Source organism: Cyprinus carpio, chromosome B4 (assembly GCF_018340385.1).
Source record: "Cyprinus carpio isolate SPL01 chromosome B4, ASM1834038v1, whole genome shotgun sequence".
Lineage (NCBI taxonomy): Eukaryota > Metazoa > Chordata > Actinopteri > Cypriniformes > Cyprinidae > Cyprinus > Cyprinus carpio.
Window position 1 is genome coordinate 7,022,863 of NC_056600.1, and position 22,497 is coordinate 7,045,359.

General features: G+C 35.4%; 1 protein-coding gene across 1 annotated transcript in view; it reads left to right on the top strand.

Annotated features, from left to right (window-relative positions):
• The window catches only part of LOC109062901 (SLIT-ROBO Rho GTPase-activating protein 1-like), a 36,089-nt gene extending 14,919 nt beyond the window's left edge, over window positions 1-21,170 (top strand). The window contains exons 4-21 of the mRNA XM_042722617.1: window positions 1,039-1,101; window positions 3,416-3,595; window positions 5,192-5,320; window positions 7,123-7,344; window positions 8,844-8,945; window positions 10,708-10,905; window positions 11,220-11,304; window positions 11,917-11,944; window positions 12,096-12,126; window positions 12,233-12,338; window positions 13,724-13,903; window positions 14,164-14,269; window positions 15,457-15,681; window positions 15,764-15,843; window positions 15,920-16,097; window positions 16,762-16,896; window positions 16,984-17,341; window positions 18,930-21,170. Coding sequence (XP_042578551.1) covers window positions 1,039-1,101; window positions 3,416-3,595; window positions 5,192-5,320; window positions 7,123-7,344; window positions 8,844-8,945; window positions 10,708-10,905; window positions 11,220-11,304; window positions 11,917-11,944; window positions 12,096-12,126; window positions 12,233-12,338; window positions 13,724-13,903; window positions 14,164-14,269; window positions 15,457-15,681; window positions 15,764-15,843; window positions 15,920-16,097; window positions 16,762-16,896; window positions 16,984-17,341; window positions 18,930-19,346 — 2,823 coding nt within the window. The 3' untranslated portion in view covers window positions 19,347-21,170. The remainder of the gene's footprint in view (window positions 1-1,038; window positions 1,102-3,415; window positions 3,596-5,191; window positions 5,321-7,122; window positions 7,345-8,843; window positions 8,946-10,707; window positions 10,906-11,219; window positions 11,305-11,916; window positions 11,945-12,095; window positions 12,127-12,232; window positions 12,339-13,723; window positions 13,904-14,163; window positions 14,270-15,456; window positions 15,682-15,763; window positions 15,844-15,919; window positions 16,098-16,761; window positions 16,897-16,983; window positions 17,342-18,929) is intronic.
• Window positions 21,171-22,497: the final 1,327 nt, after the last annotated feature.

Sequence of the window (22,497 nt, forward strand, 5' to 3'; positions counted from 1 at the left end):
GTGAAAATGCTACAGTAAAAATCTGTTGAATGGTTTACGGTAAATTCACTTACTATATATGGTGAAAAACTGTATTGGACATTACATGTAATTTTACGGAAGTATACTGTTTTTGGAAGTGAAAAAGACTATAATTTACAGTGAATAACCGTAAACTGACATTCCCAGAATTCCCTGCATTACATTTAAAATTCAATGATTTTTGGTTGGAATAACCATGTTTCTTCTTAGTTTTTTCTTATCACGTTTGTATATTAGGGTTGTGTGTTACACCTAATGTTGTTTAATGAATGTTTATTGCATTATTTCAGTTTCATGTGTGTTACCAAGATGGTGTGAGTGACACTGTGCACCTTCTATATATGTTATTATTTAAAAGCTATTTTAAATTTTAAAAGCTATTTAAACATTAAGGTATTTAACTGTAAATTTAAGTTAAAACTGTAAAACCTAAACTGTTTCTACCATTTTAAAATTCCGGAAAACCAAAGCTGCAGGTTTTTTTTACCGTAAATTTTACTGATTTTTTTTTTTCAGTGTACCATTTTGGGACTTATTGAATTGTTTCTTACTTCCTAAAAATATTTTATTGCTATATATATAATAAAACAATTAAAATAAAACAATAAATAATTACAAATAAAACTATTCAAATAATCAGAATGGAATGCAAATACCTAGGCCTATATATATTTTCTTTAAAATAAATAAATAGTATTTTTTAAATGTGTTTTTAATAAATTATTAAATCTAGTCAAAAAAGCTCTTCTAAAATTCACTTGTGACACTCTAAAATAAAAACGTGACTTGGTCAGTGCATCTGAAGGACCCAAAAGGTCAGGTCAAGAAGATACTGCCTAACACAACTGATCAAAGAAGTAAAGCAACTTAAGTGGACATTTGAGTTGTTTTGCTCTATCGTGTTAGCTCAGAATTGACAAAGCGAGGACTGCAATTCTTGGCTGTATATTTGAGTTTGACCCAGCTCGGCCCTTACTCTCTGTCCATTATAACACACCTTCTGTTTTTGGCCCACAGAGCAAAGAGATCATTTTCCAGCTGCAAGAAGACCTGATGAAGATTCTTAACGAACTCTACACGGTGAGCTTGTCTCATTCTCTCTCATCATCTGTTCAATCTCTTTTTGGATGACTTTTTCATCCCATCACTTTGCTGGTGCTTTTCTCTCTCTCATTTTATCATTCCATCAATACGTAATTCGCCCCTCCATCACCGACACTCTCAGTCTCTCACTCCTCTTCCTCCAGAACTCAACTGTATAGCTTTCATCTGTCTTCCATTTACTAGTTCCAACATTTCTGCATTGCTTTTTGCTTCATGATAGCAGTTTTCCTTTTGTCTGCAACATCTGCAGCTGTTTATTTTACACAACTCTGTAGTGAATTTTCAGCATGAAGTGGACTTAGAAATTTTTACAACTTCTGTCTTTGATGTGATGGTACCACAGGAATGCATACAGTCCCAAACCATTCGTTAATAACTATCTTTTCATGCAGCCTTAAAAAAATCAGTCACATGACGTGTACCTGTACAGCTCAGTTGATTGTCCCAAAAAGTATGCAAAAAAGGAAAGGTGGCATATTTGAAATAAAAAAAAACAGCTGAAAGAAAAGAAATGCATGCATGGATGATTCTTTTGCATTTTAATGCTGACTTTAAAGGTTTACTCCATCCCAAAATGAAAATTTTGTCATTAATTACCTACCCCCATGTCGTTCCAAACCCGTAAAAGCTTCGTTCTTCTTCGTAACACAATTTAAGATATTTTGAATGAAAACAGGGAGACTTGAGACTGTCCCATAGACTGCCAAATAAATAAGTGTCAAGGTCCAGAAAAGTATGAAAAGCATCGTCAAAATAGTCCATCTGTCCAACAGTCCTCTGTGTCTCTCCAAATCAACGTAGCGCCATTTTGGCAATTCTGAGTACAAAAAGTATTCTCGTCACTACATAATGTTACGGTTGAATCACTGATGGCAGATGGATTATTCTGACAATGCTGTTCATACTTTCCTGGACCTTGACACTGTTATTTATTTGGCAGTCTATGGGACAGTCTCAAGCCTCCCTGTCTTCACTCAAAATATCTTAAATTGTGTTTCGAAGATGAACGAAGCTTTAACGGGATCTAAAATATGGTGATGCAGAATAAGGCATTAGCATGTGCTTTGTAAGTACTAATAAACACCCAAATCTGGGTGGGAACTTCCTGTTGACAGAAATGTTATTCGCCTGTAATTGTTTTTATGTGCAGTTGTGAATATTTAACCTGAATGTGAGCTTGTCTGACAGGACTGAAGGCTTAAAAGCCAGCAGCTCTTGCATAAATAACCTTGATAAAACAAAAACACGCAGCTCACATTATGTCTGTCAGCTGAGCTTACCTCTAACATGAGGAATGCACACTAAAAATGAGATGAATTCTCTGAACCAAAGTACTCAAAGTTCAGGATGTTTCCACCTCACTGCAGCCCTCATGTAAGCAGTTTTGTGTCCCTGTTGAGAAGGATTTACATCAGAGTTTGAGAGCAAAGCAGGATGCATGTTGCACAATTTAGCTTGTAGCAAGGAGTGTTTTTTGACAGTCAGGTGTCTCCAATAATCACTTTTGATACTTGTCCAACATGAGCATAACACATTAAAGGAATAGTTCACCTAAAAAATAAAATTTGCTTAAAATGTATTAATTGTCAGGCCATCCAAGATGTAGATGAGTTTGTTTCTTCATCAGAACAGATTTGGAGAAATGTAGCATTACATCACTTGCTCACCAATGTATCCTGTGCAGTGAATGGGTGCCGTCAGAATGAGTTCAAACAACTGATAAAAACATCACAATAATCAGCAAGTAATCCACATGACTTTAGTCCATCAATTAATATCTTGTGATGCAAAAAGCTAATGTTTGTATGAAAAAAATAAATAAAATCCTCCCACATCAAAATCCAACAGCATATTTGTTTAAGAACTGTTCTGGACAGTGCTTAATTTGTGCATATTTCTCTCCTGAGTCAGGCAAGACAACTTTTTCATTGTACAAAAAGCAATATTATGGACACATAGTGAATGAAAAGAATGAAAGCAGTGGTTTGAACATTTTTATGGATTTGTTTATAACAAACGCGTAGCTTTTTGGATTATTCTGATGTTTTTATCAGCTGTTTGGTCTCTCCTTCTGATGGCACCCATTCACCCACATTCAAGTGATGTAATGTTAAATTTATAATTTTTATATGGAAACCGTTACACATGCATCCATCTGGACACAAATGCACAACAGACATTTATGAATCAGATTAGCGCAGTAAGACGGGTTGCATTCTGCTGAAGGTTTTTGGGCTTGGATATGTGGGATTATGGGTAATGTAGTTTTCCATCTACTCTGCCCCCGTAGGTGATGAAGACATATCACATGTATCACTCCGAGACTCTAAGTGCAGAGAACAAGCTAAAGGAGGCAGAGAGGCAGGGTGAACGACAGGGCCGGGGCGGAGAGGCCGTCTTCAGTCTGCGCACCGAAGATCGCCACCAACGGCGCAATGCTGCCCGCAAAATCCAGAAGATGAAAGAGAAGGTGAGTTCCATGTCTTTTGCTGTTTGTTTTTCTGTTGTATTGTTGTCTTTTTACTCTGTACATGTTATACCTAATATGTGTTTAATTGTTTGCAGTCTAAGAGTGTATTATCCACTATGCAAATTAGATCCCTTGAATTTCAATGTGCCAGATGTGTTTCCAGAAATAGTGCAAAGTTCATTTGTCTTGATGAAATAATGTGAACTGGAGTTATGGAGTAATTAGGTGGACATTATGAGGGAATAATTTCTGATTTATGCATAACCAACCTGAAAATTAGCCTGTTTTGTCACTCTTGTTGGCTTAGATGATTTGATGCTTCATCATAATGTTGGTTCTGAAGATTTACTGAGAATTTTTTGTATGCCTGGCTGATTTAACGCTATATTAATGTTTTTTTTTTTTTTTTTTTTTTTTTTTTTTTTTGTGATTGAGTGGAAATACATTATAATGTCAATGCTTTCCAAATGTACATCTGTAATTTTGAACTCATTCCATTAGATCCTAGTAGAGCTACAGCATGTGCGATCAGAGCATATTTATAGAAATGTTCACTGCAGAGTCTAGGAAAAAAAAGCAAAGAAGAGCAGCCATTTTGCAAACTATTCTGTAAGCAAAAACCATTGATAACCATGTTTTTAGGGCACAGTAGAGTCCCACACCAGTATAAACTGACTCAGGAGACTATAATGTCAGACTGTGTAAATAAATCAGTCTATATATATATATATATATATATAGATATATATATATATATATATATATATATATATAGTAGTCTCTCTTCAGAACATTAATTTTCCAGTACAAGCACCCCCATGACACACCGTGTGTTCACCACAGTTTGGTACTGAATTCATTCGTCTCTTTCATAAGGGGGAGGAGAGGTTAGAATGAGCAATTGTTACAGTATTGTAGAGAATAGGCAGACAGGATATCCCGATGGACAGAGTCAACAGTGCATTTTTTTGAGGCATTGTGTGAGCATAAAACAGTCTGGTTCACATATAAATGTTCTTTTGAACTTTGTATTCATCTGACTGAAGTAATTCAGCTTTGCATCTCGGGAATACATTAAAATATATTAAAATAGAAAAGTTACTTTAAATCTGAATATTTTTCCACAATATTTTTTAGTTTCACAATATTTATGTTTACTGTATTTTTAATCAAATGCAGCCTTGATTTGAATTTCGTTCATAACCTTTTTACTGATCCCAAACTTTTGAATGCTAGTGTACCTCTTTACACAAATATCAGTTAGACTGTGATGAATCCAAATGTAAAAATTAATAAACTGTGACTCTATTGACACTATATGTTCAGGATGCTTGCTTGATTTAATGATAATGTTTCTGTAAAAGATCTGTGGGTTTTACCAGCAGCCGAGGAACTTTAATTAAAGGAGCAATTACAATCACAGAGAAGTGGACATAAGCCAAGCCTCACTGTGCTAACACACTTCCATTAGAAACAAGTTAGTCGATGGGCCATCAATAAAAACATTTTATCTTCTTGCCTTGTTGGAGAAATAGCACTTACTCAACACTCTTTCTCTCCTTCAACCTCTCTTTCTCTTTTTTTTTTTACCCCCAGCGCCAAGCCAAGTACTCAGAGAACAAACTGAAGGTTATGAAAGCTCGGAATGAGTATCTGTTGACTCTGGAGGCCACGAACGCTTCTCTGTTTAAATATTACATCCAGGACCTGTCGCATTTGATTGATGTGAGTATCTGATTAGGGCTGTGTGCTGTAATGCACAGATTGTGAGTCGACGGCAGGAAATTGCCACTGCATGAAGGGCATGGTGTTATGGTTGCATTTATTTGCTTTTTCACCAATTACAGTAATGAATTATAGTCCTGATTAATAATCACTAATTAAGGCAGCCTCCACTGCCTTTAATTAGAGACAAACGCACCCTGTAACAGGCAGGACAGGATGGAGATTAAGCCTTTAATTACAAGCACACATTAACACATTCTGAAACAGGCCATGTTTAGAAGGGAATACTAGCACGCTTGATCCTGCCTACTGCACAGGATATAGTGTCTTAAAACTCTATCTATCTATCTATCTATCTATCTATCTATCTATCTATCTATCTATCTATCTATCTATCTATCTATCTATCTATCTATCTATCTATCTATCTATCGTTCTCTCTCTCTCTCTCTATCTATCTATCTATCTATCTATCTATCTATCGTTCTATCTCTCTCTCTCTCTCTATCTATCTATCTATCTATCTATCTATCTATCTATCTATCTATCTATCTATCTATCTATCTATCTATCTATCTATCTATCATTCATTTAATCATTCTATCTATCTATCTATCTATCTATCTATCTATCTATCTATCTATCTATCTATCTATCTATCTATCTATCTATCGTTCTCTATCTATCGTTCTCTATCTATCTATCTATCTATCTATCTATCTATCTATCTATCTATCTATCTATCTATCTATCTATCTATCTATCTGTCTAATCATTCTATCTATCTATCTATCTATCTATCTATCTATCTATCTATCTATCTATCGTTCTCTCTCTCTCTATCTATCTATCTATCTATCTATCTATCTATCTATCTATCGTTCTCTCTCTCTCTCTCTCTCTATCTATCTATCTATCTATCTATCTATCGTTCTATCTATCTATCGTTCTATCGTTCTATCTATAGTTCTATCTCTCTATCTCTCTATTGTTCTATTTCTGTCTATCATTCTATTGCTCTTCTGTCTGTCTATCATTCTATCTATCATCCTGCCTGTCGTTCTGTCATCTATCTATTATTCTGTCTGTTGTTCTGTCTATCATCAGTTTGTCTGTCTGTCTGTCATCATATTGAAGATGGAAGGTGAAGTTGTGTGCATTGCATTGTGCATAGTGCATATGTGCTATGAAACGTACTGTGGTTGCATAATGATCATTTTCACAGCTGTAGTAATTCATCAGTAAAAATGCATACTGTGCACAGAACACATACTGTATACTACCTACTTTCCACACACAAAGTCCTATAAGATCCTATTAAATATCATGCACACTTAATCTAGTTTCCAGTGAGGCCAGGAGATTCCTCAATGGTAAAGAGAGGAGCCATTTCTCACACTGGCTTTGCTGTGTCTGTTGTTTTGCTCATTAGAGTTTGCAGCAGGCTGATGGTGGTCAGCAGTATCTGGCCAATCGGAGCGCTGCGTCTCTTTGACCTTCACAGAGGTCAAACCTGCTCACACTGAGATAAAGACAGCAGGAGTATTTGTGTACGTGGGTGGGTAAAAGAGGGAGAGAGAGATTGTGTGGGGGTGGGAAGTGAGATACAGTAAAAGCCTGGATGAAAAACCCTTCAAATTAACCCTGAGAACACAAGCCCTGGAGGATCATTTCTAGATAAATGCTTTAAAGCAATGGTTCATCCGTCGTAATCGGGTTTGACTGACAGCTTCACATAAATCCACACTATTCATGTTCTCTTCTCCATTAAAATCGAGCGTGTGTGTTTTGTGTTTTAACAGTGTTGTGACCTCGGCTACCATGCAGGCCTGAGCCGGGCATTGCGCACCTACTTGTCAGCAGAATACAGCCTGGAAACCTCTCGGCACGAGGGCCTGGATATTTTGGAGGGGGCTGTAGAGGGGCTGGACCCCAGTAATGACCGGCAGCGCTTTATGGAGACTCACCCTACAGCGTTCACCCCTCCTGCACGCTTCTCCTTTCAGCCACACATGGGAGACCAGGTCACATGCCACCTAGTGTCCAATCTGCATATATACATCTCATTTACAGTACATTAGGGCCTTTCGCACCATGGGAACCTTTTCATAGTACCAGAACTAATTGTGGAACTACCTACTTTTTAGCGTTTTCACACTGCCGCAACTGGGTATGATTGTAGTACCGGACTGCCTTTTTCGAGAACCAAATCAGCTCCTACAGGGTCTGCGCTGCACACAAATGACATTGATGTCGACCGGCTTACGTCACTTCCTAGTACGCATTGTCGGTGTGAATGCAACCCTTTAAATGGTACTGGGAAATAGTTCTTGCAAAATCATCCCAGTACTTTTGTACTGTACATTTAGTTCTGGAACTAAAGTGGTGTGAAAGGCCCTATAGACTTCTGTGCAGGAAAGGAATGAATTTGTGTTATTGCAGTGAGTTTTACTATGTGTTCCTGTGGCTCAAAGTAGAGCATTGCGTTTGTTAGTCTGAATGCACTGTAAGTCGCTTTGGAAAAAAGCGTCTGCCATATTTACATAAATGTAAATATCTTCATAATTTGGCTGGACAGCAAAAAAGAAAATTATTTTATCTATAAACATGAAATAGTTTATTTAAATGTTTTTTTTTATGTCAAAGTTTGAAATTGTCCTGTGCTTGACTAGATTGTGAACTGTGGGATTATATAAATTGGGTCAAAAATGAAGAAAAAGAAAATCCTAATACTTTATAAACATTGTCATATTTTGTAATCAAAAACTAAACTAATTTGGAAAAACTAAAACATACTACTTCCATTTTTATTCCTGTGTGATGTGCCTTCACATAATAGAGAGATTTTCAGCATTAATAAGCATAAATAAGCTAAAACTTTGCTAATTTGTGTAAATGAAGCATATGGGAGTCTGTTTTCCTAAAACTGTTTTAAATGGCATTTTCCAGTTGTGTTATAATTTTTGCACATGCAGTTTAATGACCTCATAATAATTGCGGCCAAATGGATTATTCATAATTTTTTTAAAACTCATTTGTCACACCACAGGACCATTTCAAATTAATTCATGAAGCCAAAAAGGCAATTTAAAAGTGGTGACCACTTACAGCTTCTAAAAACCTACATTAATTTTTATAGAAATATATTAGTTTTAACCTCAAGTGTTGAGAACAAAGCATACCTATATCGATATATATGGTTGAGCTTGCTAATTGACACATTATCCAATTTCACTCAGAATTTTTATGTCAAATTTAGTCAAAACTGTGACCTTTTAGTTATCATGCATGCTCTGATATGCAGAGCCTTGGTGGTCACATGGGCAATGCAAATTCAAGTCTGGCTCACAACATATTTTATCCAACACCACGCTGTTCTCCCTATCATATCCTGTCCTTTTTTACTATCCATGTCCTTGACAATGGCAAAAAGGCCACTTAAATAATAAATACGATCAAATGATTTGTTTGTTCTGCTGAGTGGTTTCTGTAATATGTGTATTTATGCATGTTGATATTTCAGGTGAGTCAAATCACAGCACTGCCGCAGGTGCAAGCCGAGCTCCTCCTCCGATTCCAGCAGCTGCAGTCGCGCCTCTCCACACTGAAGATCGAAAATGAAGAGGTGAGACACACACACATACACACACACACACACACAATCCCTTCCCCTTGAATAAGCACCTCGGCAGCTGCAGTTCCCCCACTGAGGATAAAGAATGAGATGACAGGCGTACACACCTTCTCCATTTCTCCTTTCCCCTTCTCTCGTTCCTTCTCTCTTTGTCGTCAGGTATTATACATGCACACCAGCACTCTCCTTCACAGCTACAGATGCATTCATACGTATCGTTTCCATCTTCTCAGTCTCTGTTGGAGTGTGTGTGGTTGTTGGCAGAGGCCAGCTGTTTCCTGCAGCTCTCAGCATGTGAAGGACAGAGCAGAAGTGCTGATGAACGCTGTATTACTGTAGAGACCGAGGGGTGTACGGATGTGTGTGCAGGATATTCCTAAATCTTCGATTCTCTAGATGACTACGGACCAATTCCTGAGTACAGTGTGTGATTGTCACGAAACAAAAAGTACATCAAACTATTGTAATATTAGCTTGGTTGTACATAATAATACTAATTTAATTGATCAGTATTAAATCAAAAATATAGTCAGTACTCAGTGTCACATGATACTTCAGAAATCATTTTAATATGCTGATTTGGTGCTCAAGAGACATTTCTTATTATAGTTTATGTTGAAAGCAGTTGTACTGCATAATATTTTAGTGGAAACCATGATGCTTTTTTCAGGATTTTTTTAATGAATAAAAAATTCAAAAGAACAGCATTATCGCAATAATATCATACAGTACTATCATAAATGTCTTTAATGTCACTTTTGGTCAGTTTAAAGTGTCCCAGCTGAATAAAAGTATTAATTTCTTTCAAAAAGGCTTGGGAACACAATGGACAAATTATTGCTTCCAAATAAATTTCCAATTTTTATTTTCACTGCAAAATTTTATTTAAGTATTGACTGGAGAAAAGTTAACTTTTTTTTTTTTTTTATTCAGCTGCATACTGTAAGTTATGGAAGCCCATTTCTGACACTGAATAAAAAAATTAATTTGCTTGCAATAGTGAGTTTACTGAGTAAATAATTTATTTTGACTTTCTGACTAACTTTTCTCATAATTGTGAAGTATAAACTTGCAATTGTTTTTTTTTTTCTCAGAACTGCATAATATAAACTCACAATTGTGAGTTATAAAGTCAGAATTGTGAGATTCAGTCGCCGTAACAGTCTTCCATAGTAAATACATTAAAGTAAAATTACATTAATAAAATCATTTAAAAGGTCTAGTTCACACAAAAATGAAAATTGTCATTGTTTATTTACCCTCAAGTTATTCCAAACCTGAGTTTCTTTCTTCTTTTGAACACAAAAGAAGATATTTCGAAGAATATTAGTAAACAAGCAATTGCTGGAAGCAATTGACTTACATTGTATTTTTCCGTACTATGAAAGTCAGTGGCTACCAGCAACTGATTTGGTTATAGATATCTTCATTTGTTCAACAGAAGAAAGAAACTCGTACAGGATTCGGTGTTGAGGGTGAGTGAATGAAGACAGAATTTTCTTTTTTGGGTGAACTAGATCTTTAAGGGTTTAATCAGGCAGCAAATGTTACTTATAGTTTATGATGTGTGATTGGATCACAAACTGTTTTGGACCCTATTCACACCTGTTTTGTGCGTTGCTTCCGAAATATGAAAATACAAGTGAAAACTGTCCTTGGATTAAAATGACCATGATCTAATCATTCAGTACAGTGGTGTGTTTTAATGTACAGTGGCACCACCACTTCACTAACTCTCTATGTCCCTCTGAAGGTGAAGAAGACATCGGAGGCTACGCTCAGCACTATCCAGGACTTGGTGAACATGGAAGACTACGACGTGTCCGAGAGCTTCCAGCACAGTCGCTCCACTGAGTCAGTCAAATCCAGCGTATCAGACACTTACCTCAGCAAACCCAGCCTGGCCAAGAGACGTGCCAACCAGCAGGAAACAGAGCTCTTCTACTTCACAGTAAATGTTGGCCCACACACACTCACTCAAACAGGGACAGTTTTGGAAATACAGCATTTAAGAAGACATTTACTTGCATCAGACACAGAAAAGAGCACAGACACCATATTTATTCTCCTTGCATCACACTTTGCAGCCAATGATCTGTTTACACTGTAGTTTTGTAGCGTTGTGACCCCTGGATTTAGCCTAAAGCAATGTCAGTATCTTTAAACTAAGTTTAAAGACTACTGAAGGATGACCAGGTCTAATTAGATCATTAAATTCCAGTGTAATTGGATTATTATTGACTGGGTGTATCTGTGTGGCTGCAGAAGCTGAAGGAGTATCTGGAAGGCAGTAATCTCATCGCTAAACTACAAGCCAAACATGACATGCTGAAGAGGAGCATAGCTGAAGGTGATGTTGCTCTTTTCTCTAAAATGTGTAATTATTATGATTATATTTATTCTTTACTATTGTATACAACTACTGCAGCTGCGGCTGCTAACAACAAGAAAATGAGAATGGTTCAGAAATGAAAATAATAAAAGATAATAATAATTATTATTATATTTTTATTATTTTCTCTTATTTTCGCTTTAATTTTTTGATTTATTAAATTCTATTTTAATACTAATATGAATACTGCTGCTACTAGTGCTATTACTGCTACTGCTACTAATAATAATAATATAAAAAATAAATATTAAAATAATTCAAACTCATTTAAATATTTTATTATTTATTGATGTATAAATGAAAATATTATTTAATGAATTTTCATTATGAACTTTTATGTAAATATGTATTTAAAGAGTATATGCATTTTTACATGTGCAGCTAGCAAGACATAGTCAATTTATATAAATATATATATTCATCCATGTGAATAAAACCAAGATAAATAATCTGTGTCCACCATTTGAAATGATATAATGAAGAGTAAGTGACATCACTTGAGCTTTCTGATTAGTTGAGTTTGTCTGAAGAGCAGTGAAATATGGTCTAATATTATATCTATGTCCACAGAATACAGAGCAGACATCATGACAACCAGGTAAATCTCATCATCTATGTCTGACCTTCTTTTAATGCCCTTTTTACATATACTGCTCTGCATCACAAGGTCCTTTTGATATTTGTAAAGGTTCTCATGACCTTTTTGAATGCTAAATCTCAGTTGTATTTCTCTCTCTTTTTCCACTTAGCCGTCGACGAAACTCCCACAGCAGGCACCAGGTAACCGCAGCGTTTGTTTCCACCTGTACCAGCACACATATTTCATATTTTGTACAACTTCCATGTGCTGCTTTATGACTATTGGGTTATTTTTATCTGCATGCAGGATTCTGGGAAGGCCATCCCACTGATTGTAGAGAGCTGCATTCGCTTTATTAATCTAAAATTTAATAAATCAACAAACATATGCATTCACATGCTCTTAAATTATGGTGTATTTTTTTATTCTTCTTCTAGGTCTGCAACACCAGGGTATTTTCAGGGTTTCAACACACACACACTGCAACACCACACCCGGAGCAGTTTCAGCCATTCAGGGCTGCGGCAGGTGGAGCATTCAATGACATCAAGAACTGCTTTTGAAGGGTTTGTGAACGCAGTGGTGTAAGGTGGATTCTCATACTTATATTATGCTTTTGACCCACAATTCCTGCAGTCACGGTATTAAAATCTGGAAGGAAACGAGTTAATTTATAAATCTGGTATAAAACAAATAAAAAAAAATAAAAACACGAAGAAAAAAAATAAATATAGAGTAATACGATGAAGAAATCATAAAACATAGAGTATTCACGATGAAGAAAAATTATGGTGTAATTCTTATTTTATTATAACAGGTGACTCATTTCCACTTAATGTTACTTACATAAAGCCATAATACATTATTATAGATAATACCTACACAAAATTATAATACACAATTTATTTAATTAGACAAATTTAAACATAATAAAACACATAAAACAATAATAATTTATATAAAAGTTTTACAGAAAAGTTAGACAGTGTTTGAATGTTTCTCCATATTTAAAACAATAATAATTTAAGCTTTAAAAAAGATTTAATTCTGAAAAGTTATGAGTTTTGTCATATTAAGAAAAATTTTCTGCACTATAATTATGAGTCACCATTAAGAAATAAACAAAGTATTCTTCAATTCATGTTGTAAAATGTAATTTATTAACATTTTATTTTATATTAGAAGTGGTGACTAATTTCCACTTAATGTTACTTGCATCAAACCATAAATTAATATGGTACCTCCTCTGCATGTTGTAAAATGTCACTTTTTATAATCATTTTCATAATTTATAATATAGTATAATATAAAGATTATTAATTGAAAGTTTCTGAAAAGTAAATCATAGCTGCGTTTTGATTTTGAATATGGTATAATATAAGAATTTTTCTTTGCGCTATATCTCAATCCCCCAGTTGGTGCCATTGACCATTTTATTTTAATTTAGAAGTGGTGACTAATTTTCACTTAAGTTAATCAAACCATAAATTAATATGTACCTCCCATCTGCATTGTAAAATATATTTTTATATATTTTTTTATAATAAAGATTTTTTTGCGCTATTATATATAAAATATAAACAAATAGCATTGACTAAATACAGTTTAACAGTCTCAATATAAAGATTTTTTTGCGCTATTATATATAAAATATAAACAAATAGCATTGACTAAATACAGTTTAACAGTCTCCCTTAAATTAAAACAATTAAAATTGTAAATGTATAATAATAAATGCCAATGGCTTTTTGAAAGCTCAGTGTTCAAATGTGAAAATCACTGATTTTAATGAAAAAGATCTATCACCATGGATACACTCTCATCTTAGTGACTGTTTCCCAGGCAACGACCCCTTGACTGACGAGGAGAATAACCATGACATTAACTCAGTAGCAGGCGTGCTGAAAATGTACTTTCGCAACCTGGACAACCCACTTTTCTCCAAGGAGAAGTTCAATGATCTCATCGCCTGCGTCCGTGAGTGCTTGTTTCTCTGCGTTCATATGTGTGCATGTAAGTGTGTGAGGCAGGATGGAGAAAGGAAAGGAAAGGTGTGTGTGAGAAACGGTGGCACAAGCGTTCAGGAAATGACAGGGTGCTAAGTACTCTGGTTTCCTGGGGCGTTTGGACAGCTGCTGTCTTTTCATGTGAAAATAAAAGAGTCCCTGCCTGTTTGAGCACACGGGACGTCTGCTTTTCCTTGTTCATGAACTTCAATGTTCATGTGCGTTCAACAGGAACGGAGAGTTTGTATGAACGTGCCCTCTCCATCCGCAAGATCTTGACCACAACACCACGACCAACACTTGTGGTCATGAGATACCTGTTTGCATTCCTCAACCAGTGAGTATTCACACACATTTATATAGCAATAAAATAAGGACATACTACACAGACTGTATGTTGCTTTCAAAAACACTAGCTTTTCTAATCTTTTTGTATTCTATCTATTCGTTTTCTTTTTATTTATTATATAATAGAATATAAGTCACTTTGAATAAAAGCATCTGTTAAATGACTAAATCTAAATGTGTGTATATATATATATATATATATATATATATATATATATATATATATATCTGTATATATATGTGTGTGTATGTGTGTGTGTGTGTGTGTGTATATACCCCCTGAAAAGTCAGTTAACATTTATTTTATTTTAAATAATGAATTTTTTTTTTGTATTGTTTTGTATTTGTTTTAGTTAATGATAATGACCCTGGTATAAATATTATTAATGATTTTATATTTAATAAATAATTAATCAATGCAGACTCTAAAAGAAAACAGGAATACAGAAGAATTATTTTTATTTTTAAGGAAAATTAGAAATGTTGATTTTTATTTGTTTATATATATATAATTAATACAATTAGAAATGTTTTTCTATTTTAATTTATTTCAGTTAATGTTTATTTTATTTTAAATAATACAGACTACCCCAAAAGAAATGCAGATAACGCCAATTAAATATTTTTTAGAAGGTCAGATGGTATTATGAAGTGTCTGATTTCATTTACTGAAATTACTACCATAAATTACATAAGACATTTACAGTTATATTTACTGTTATATCTCTGAATCATTTTTTTTAGAAAGTTTTCAGATATCCCTAAAGGAATGTTTTGCTATATTTAGCTGATTCATGTTGACAGATTTGTCCCAAGAGGGTAGCAAAGTAAACCCACATACCCACTGTTCCATGTATATACTCAGTGTGAAATATTCATCAATATTGCTACTTCCAAACGAACACAACTCACTCAGCTGCAAAGCTGAAGCGTCTCATTGAATAGGAGAACTGCAGCTAAACTAAGCATCCGTTTTCACACCCGAAATTAAATCCTCTCCCACCTCTGTGCCGTGAGAGACAGAGGGAGGCTGGGAGCGAGAGTGTTGGGTAAAGGTGCGATATGGAATTTATATTATTCACAAATAACAGACTGATGCTCTGATTGAGAATGCATAATTTTAGTGATGTACTCAGGAGACAACGTAATGCATCATGGGTTTGTTTCCCATCGCAGCTTGTCCCAGTACAGTGACGAGAACATGATGGACCCTGGAAACTTGGCTATATGCTTCGGCCCCACTTTGATGCCCACCCCGGACCTCCTGGACCAGGTCTCATGTCAGGCTCACGTCAACGAGATCGTCAAAACCATCATCATCCACCATGAAACCATCTTCCCTGACACCAAAGAGCTGGAGGGACCTGTTTATGAGAAATGCATGAGCAATACTGAGTACTGGTGAGTTTATGTGCATAACTAATTACCATATCCACATTTAAAGTGTATTGCAGTATGCTGATGATCTTTTGTGTTCTTTAAGTGAAAGTCCGTACAGTGAACCTGGAGCATTTGAGGAGGGGGAGCAGGATGGAGGGACGGAAACACAGACGAGCGAGGAGGGTAAATACATGCGTGCATATTCGTTTTTATTAATCGCAAAAATACAGAATGGTGAATTTGTCTGTCTTTCTTTCAGAGGGTGAGCCTGTGGAGGCCATAGCCAAGTTTGACTATGTGGGACGGTCTGGACGGGAGCTGACCTTTAAAAAAGGAGCCACTCTGCTGCTGTTTCAGAGAGCGTCTGAAGACTGGTGGGAGGGACGACACAACGCCATTGACGGACTCATACCACACCAATACGTCACGCTGCAGGAGTGAGTTCACACGCTTCTTCTACATATTCAAGGCAACAAGATAAGATAAACAAAAAAAAGAATACCATAGCAAACATTTTCCACCAAAATACCACATTTACAGTTAATGTTACTGCTGTAAAAACATATGGTATCTCCTTTTCACAGTTTGAGAGGTCACATTTTATTTTTTTATTTTATTTTACATTTTTATTGTATTTATTTTATATTTTATTTATTTATTTCATTTTATTTCAGCGGTGACTAATTCCCACTTAAAATTTCTGCTGTAAAAACAAATCAGTATGGTACCTCCTCTACACAATGTAAGAATTTGATTTTAATTTAATAATTAAAAAAATGTGTATTATTTTATTTATTTATTTATTTATTTTAGTTTATTTTAGTTTTGTTCAGTGGTGACTAATTCCCACTTAATGTTACTGCTGTAAAATCATAAATCAATATGGTACTTCCTCTACACAATATAAGAATATAATATAAGAAAATAAAATAAAATAAAATAAAATAAAATAAAATAAAATAAAATAAAATAATTATAATAACTAATTAATGACACATTTCAATTGGCTAATTTAATTTCCTTGTAAATCTTATTATGATCAAACAAATAGCTTGATGTGAAAATGGATGAATGAATGAACTTCTGAATGATATATTTCAGGGATGAGGCCATGTCAGACACTCTGAGCCAGAAAACAGACAGTGAGTCCAGCACTACACCTTCAGATGAAGTGAGCTCCAGACGGTCGCTGACGTCCCCTACTGAGCCAAGAATCCCTGAGACCTTCATCAGCCGGTGAGAACACACACACTCCGGCCTTCAGTCTCCTAGTCAATTTTCTCCTTGCATTTGACTTTATTAATTCCTCATTCCTCTCCTCAGACACCGGAAGCGGACGGAAGCCCTCCTGCGCCGTGTCCCTGGTCGCTTAAGTGACGGTCACTGCCACGGCAATGGGCTGGAACGTAGCTCTCCTCCCGTAACGGTGACGGTAACGGGGCATTTCAGCCCGCGGGAGCTGCTGCGTGGGAACAGCTGTGTGGACAGTCCCGAGCACCACAGACGCACGGGACACAACGGCACCTCCAACGGCAACGGCACTGCCAACATCAGCCAACACGAGTCCCTGCGCAGGGACAGAGAGCGGGAGAGTCCTCCAATACGCCAGTCACCATCCACAATGCATTGTGGGTTACCTATTCAACGCTCCCAGACGCTGAACCCGCACACAATGGCACAGGTTTGTTATGAACAGACATGCAAATGGGCAAATCCCAAAGTTAAAAGGAAAGAAAATAAGTTGGAATATGAAATTAAAACCCCTTTGTAGGACTGTTACGATTTTTTTTGCATTGACATTTTTACAGTTAAGCACATTTTTCAGATTCTCATATAATTGTTTAATAATTTGTGTAATAAATGTATAGTTAGTTTATATTAATTTTAGAAAAGGCTTTCAAAATATTGATAAAATGAATAATCAATTAACAATAATATAAATAAAAACTATATTACATATAACATTTTAGATAATTGTTTTTATTATTTAATCATGTTTATTAAATATATAATAATTTTATAATATAATAATTTTGTAAAATGTTAATTAATTTACTTTTTTATTAATTGGGGAATTATTTAACAATAATATGAATGATGATAAATTATATTAGGTATTATAATATCTATGTACCATTTTTATATTTATATTTCATTATTTGTGTATTAGATGTATCCATTTATATTTTATTCATTTTTGAAAATTAATTTAGAATTAACTGTAAAATTTTAAAAATTCAGTCAAGATTCAATTTAATAATTGGATTCACAATAATATAAAAAATAGATGAAAAAATAATATATATTCATGTTTAGATTTCTTTATTTGTGTATTAAAGGTGTAATCAATTTATATTTTATAGTTTTTTTTACTTTAATTTTATCATTTTGATTAAATTGATAATCGTCGAATTACCAGTATAAATGGTGATATGTTGTTAGATATTATAATAGCTAGATATAATTTTTTAATGTTTAAATTTCATATATTTATTAAATGTATAATCAGTTTATATTTTATTATTCTTTGTAAAAAAGTTTAATTTTGTAAAATATTTAAATAAAATTAATAATCAGTAAATTAACAATATAATAATTTTAAATAATTTAGATATTATTATAATTTATATTAGGGCTGTCAAATGATTAATCACGATTAATCACATCCAAAATAAAAGTTTTGTTCACATAATATATGTATGTGTACAGGGTATATTTATTATGTATATATAAATACACACACATAAATTATATATTTAGAAACTATTTACATGCATATACATTTATATATTTATATTCTTATATTTTATATTATATATAAAATATATTTAATATATAAACATAACATATTCTTCTTAAATATATACATGCATGTGTGTGTATTTATATATATATAATAAATATACACAGTATAAACACATATATTATGTAAACAAAACTTTTATTTTGGATGTGATTAATCATGATTAATCATTTGACAGCCCTAATTTATATATTACATTTATATAGTACTTGCTGGAAAAAAAAAAGTAGGGACCCTGAAAATATAGGATTTATTTTCTCTATCAAAATACAGTTTCTTACTTGTTTTCTTTAAATTTGCTGTGCATTATGACCCAGAAATGTCCATGACAGGTTTTGTGAGATTTGCACAAATCTGCACTCATGCATGCTCAAATAACACAACGTGTCGTGTTAGTAATACCAGTACAATTAACACTCTCTCTCTCTCTCTCTCTCTCTCTCTCTCTCTCTCGCTCGCTCTCCAGGATTTAGAGGAAACCATGAGTCTGGCCTTGAATGAGCTGCGCCAGCTGGAAAGGCAGAACGGGAAACCCGCGGCTCCTGACCTGGTGCTGGACACCCTGGAGCAGGTGAAGAGCAGCCCGTCCTGCCCATCCGGCTCCACCCCCTCCAGCTTGTCCAGTCCATCAGATTCCCCGAGCCCCCTCAGCCCTATCAGCCCCCTTCCTCCTCTCCCTCCGCTGCCCGGCCCTTCGTCCCGGCGCTCCAACGACCCCGTAGCCACCTTCAAACCCGTGGCCTCACCCCGCATGGGTGTGACGCTCCGCCCACCCGCTTTGCGGCCTAAACCGCCCATTCTCCCCAAAGCCAACCCCCCGCCTTCCCAGCAGCCCCAGAATCCACCCTCGAGTTTCAGCGGCGACAAATCTGGCACTATGTAAGCCAATGGGTCCAACCGAAGGAAACAGGGTTTAAGACTCGACGACTGCTCGAAGAACAGGGTTAATCTCTTATTAATGACATGATTGTACGGCCGATAGCTAGTTTACGCGCAGAACGGTCTGATAGCGTTAGTCTACGATATTATATCCATAAATGTGTTGTCAGGGTGGTGTGTGTGTGTGTGTGTATTCTCAAAGTGAATAGGACTTTACCGTGTCTGTGTGTAGATACATTTACAAGGAACACATTCAGAGACAGCAGAGAGAGACTGCCTGTACAGGAAGTACCGTTGTTGTTTTTATGGGAAGTGTTCCATTGAGTCGGTGCAATGTATTTTGAGTGCTTTGATTTGTTAGGCCTTACAAGAGGGATGTGTCGAAAACGTTGTTTTTATAAGTTGCTGCTGCTTTTTTTGATGCTTCGATTCGAGTTACAGGACTCCCGGTGCCTCTTGGGAAAATAGTTATTTCACTTGTTGGAATTTGATGGGGAATGTAATTTTGTTTTTTTTTGTTTTTTTCGTTCACTTAGTCTTTCCCGCAAGGCGACTGAAGAACACAGAATGTATTCCATGAATGTTCCACTGTTTTTCCTGTTTTCACTCGAAAAATACCACGCTAAGCCTTGATCACCAGATAAACCTCCCCCTTTACCATGGAAACCAAACCCTGAAGCCTGATTGGACGACGTGGGAGGGACACAACCATAACATTCCGAGGGCAAACGCACGAACGAAGCTTTAACAAAACATCACACTGAAGGCGCAAAAAAGACATTCCAGGGAGGATTGTGAAGAAAATTCTGAAAGTTTGTGCAAATAGGCCACGCCTTCAGGCCACGCCCTCCTTCGGGTCGTTCAAGTACAATTTCCACTGCTGCTCCACTGACGGATGATAACGGTGTTCAATCCTCGATTTTAGCGTCCCCTGTGCTTCCAGTGTACGTGTGTTTGTACGATAACGTCAACGGCAGACTCTTTGGAGCACACTAACCATACATGGCTCTCCTGTGTGTGTCTGTGTGGGGGGTTTTGCATGATAAAACACGCTTAGAGTAGTTCAGAGTACAAGATGATGGATAATTCATGCTTGTACATGACAACTTAAGTATTTGAGTGTGTGTGTGTGTGAGTGAAGGAGAGTTAGAAAGAGTGCACTGCACTTCTAGACAAGATTGTGTGGGTTTGTGTGTGTGTGTGTGAGTGAATGTGTGTGTGATTAAAGGGTGTTTAGTCCAGAATGTAAATATGCATGAAGGTGAAGTGAGTAGTTTTACGACTGAACGGCCTTGGTTTACTTTTTTATACACTAACGATGATTGTTTTTCCACTTTTTTTGACTGCTGCTCTTATGTTTTTCTACCTGCTCTATTTTTTTACCTTCATTTCTTACTGGTGCTCTTTCATACGACTGCGTCTGCTTGTCGCCGTATCCGACACCCACTTTTTTGTCCTTTTCCAAGCGATCTGAGATTATCGCCCCGCCCTCCCACACACACACAAACACACACACTGTGTTCACATGAAAGTGCCTTTTCAGGATGCATGTTGAATGCAGGAGCCTGGTCTGCCAAGGGTGTGTGCTCCCGTCGCTCTCTGAAGAGTCGTTCCCCAAGTTAAATAATAATAATAATAATGCTAGAGCTCTTTCCAGATATTTAATAACCTGAACGGATAATAAATATGTACATTTAATCCATTGTGATGTCGCACTTTCATGTATAGGACTGTATTGGCATGTAGCATTAAATCATGTTCCAGTGCATTTTAAAATGTGTCGAAACTGAATGTCTTTGAAATAAAGGAAAGTTGATATGTCTCAAAATGCTACGTTGTTCTTTTTTTGTTGAAATATTTCAGTTTAGTGATGGAATGGTTCATACTAAAATTAAATGGTGAGTAGAAAGCATTGTACATGTGATTTAAATTTAAAAATAGTCATTATTACCTCATTTTATGGCAAACTAATCTTCTATAGAACACAAAATGTGTGATTTTTGGTGTACTGTCCCTTTAAATGTTACAATCCGTCTGCCTGAATCCATGTTTTGTATATACTGCATGTACACTAAAAACCTATGCTCTTATTTCAGTCTTGCCGTTAAAAATTTAGGAAGATTCGGATGCTTTTATGGCTCACGCAGGAGTGGAGGTCAAAATTTCTGCCTTTAAAGCAAGGAATCATTTCACATAAAACAACATAAACTAGACATTCAATAGGGTCCAAAAGTCTAAGACTACTAGTTTTATTTTGCATTCTAATGTAATACTACTATGTAATATAAATACCATAATATATTTGTATCGTGTTTGTTCCTCATGCTTAATCTAAAATGAAATAATAAAAAAACTAATATCATAATATATATATCGTGTTTGTTCCTTTTGCTTTAGCTGCATGGATATTATGTAAAACCTGGTAATCGTGTTTTCCAGATTTCTTATTTATTATACATCATAGAATTTATTTGTTCATTTTAAATTAGATTTTGAGTTCAGATTTTCAATGTGGTCTCAGACTTTTGGACCCTACTGTGGTTTTGGATTTGCAGATGTTTGCGAGCCAGTTTTCTCTGTCTTGAGTTATGGGTATAAAGCTATCAATCTTTAATGTTTTGATTTGTATTAATCTTCATCCATTTTTCAAATGCAAGCTGGTAAATCCTTTCTGCTGTCCTTCAGTAAAGACGTCAACTCTAATGTACAGCTGTAACCTACGCATTTCATTGGGTTGCAGAGAATCATAAGAAAATAATCACAGTTTATATCACTGAAACATATATATATATGATTGGTTTGCTGAGCACTAAATCAGCATATTAGAATGATTTCAAAAGGATGATGTGACACTGAAGACTGGAGCAATTGTACTTCAAATTCAGCTTTGATCACAAAAGTAAGTTATTTTAAACTGTAATGTTACACACTATTACTGTTTTACCAGATTTTGATAAAATATGCAAACAGTCCTACATATCACATTAAATGACAATTTAAATATTTGAAAAGACTCTTCAATACAATCAAGACAATCAATAAGAATCTGAAGCAGTAATTCGATTTTGCTAGTAACTGCAACCCAAAGAAATGCATGTGTGCAATTCAAAATAACTATAATTTTATTCCCTAAGAGAAAGAATTCAGTACAGTTA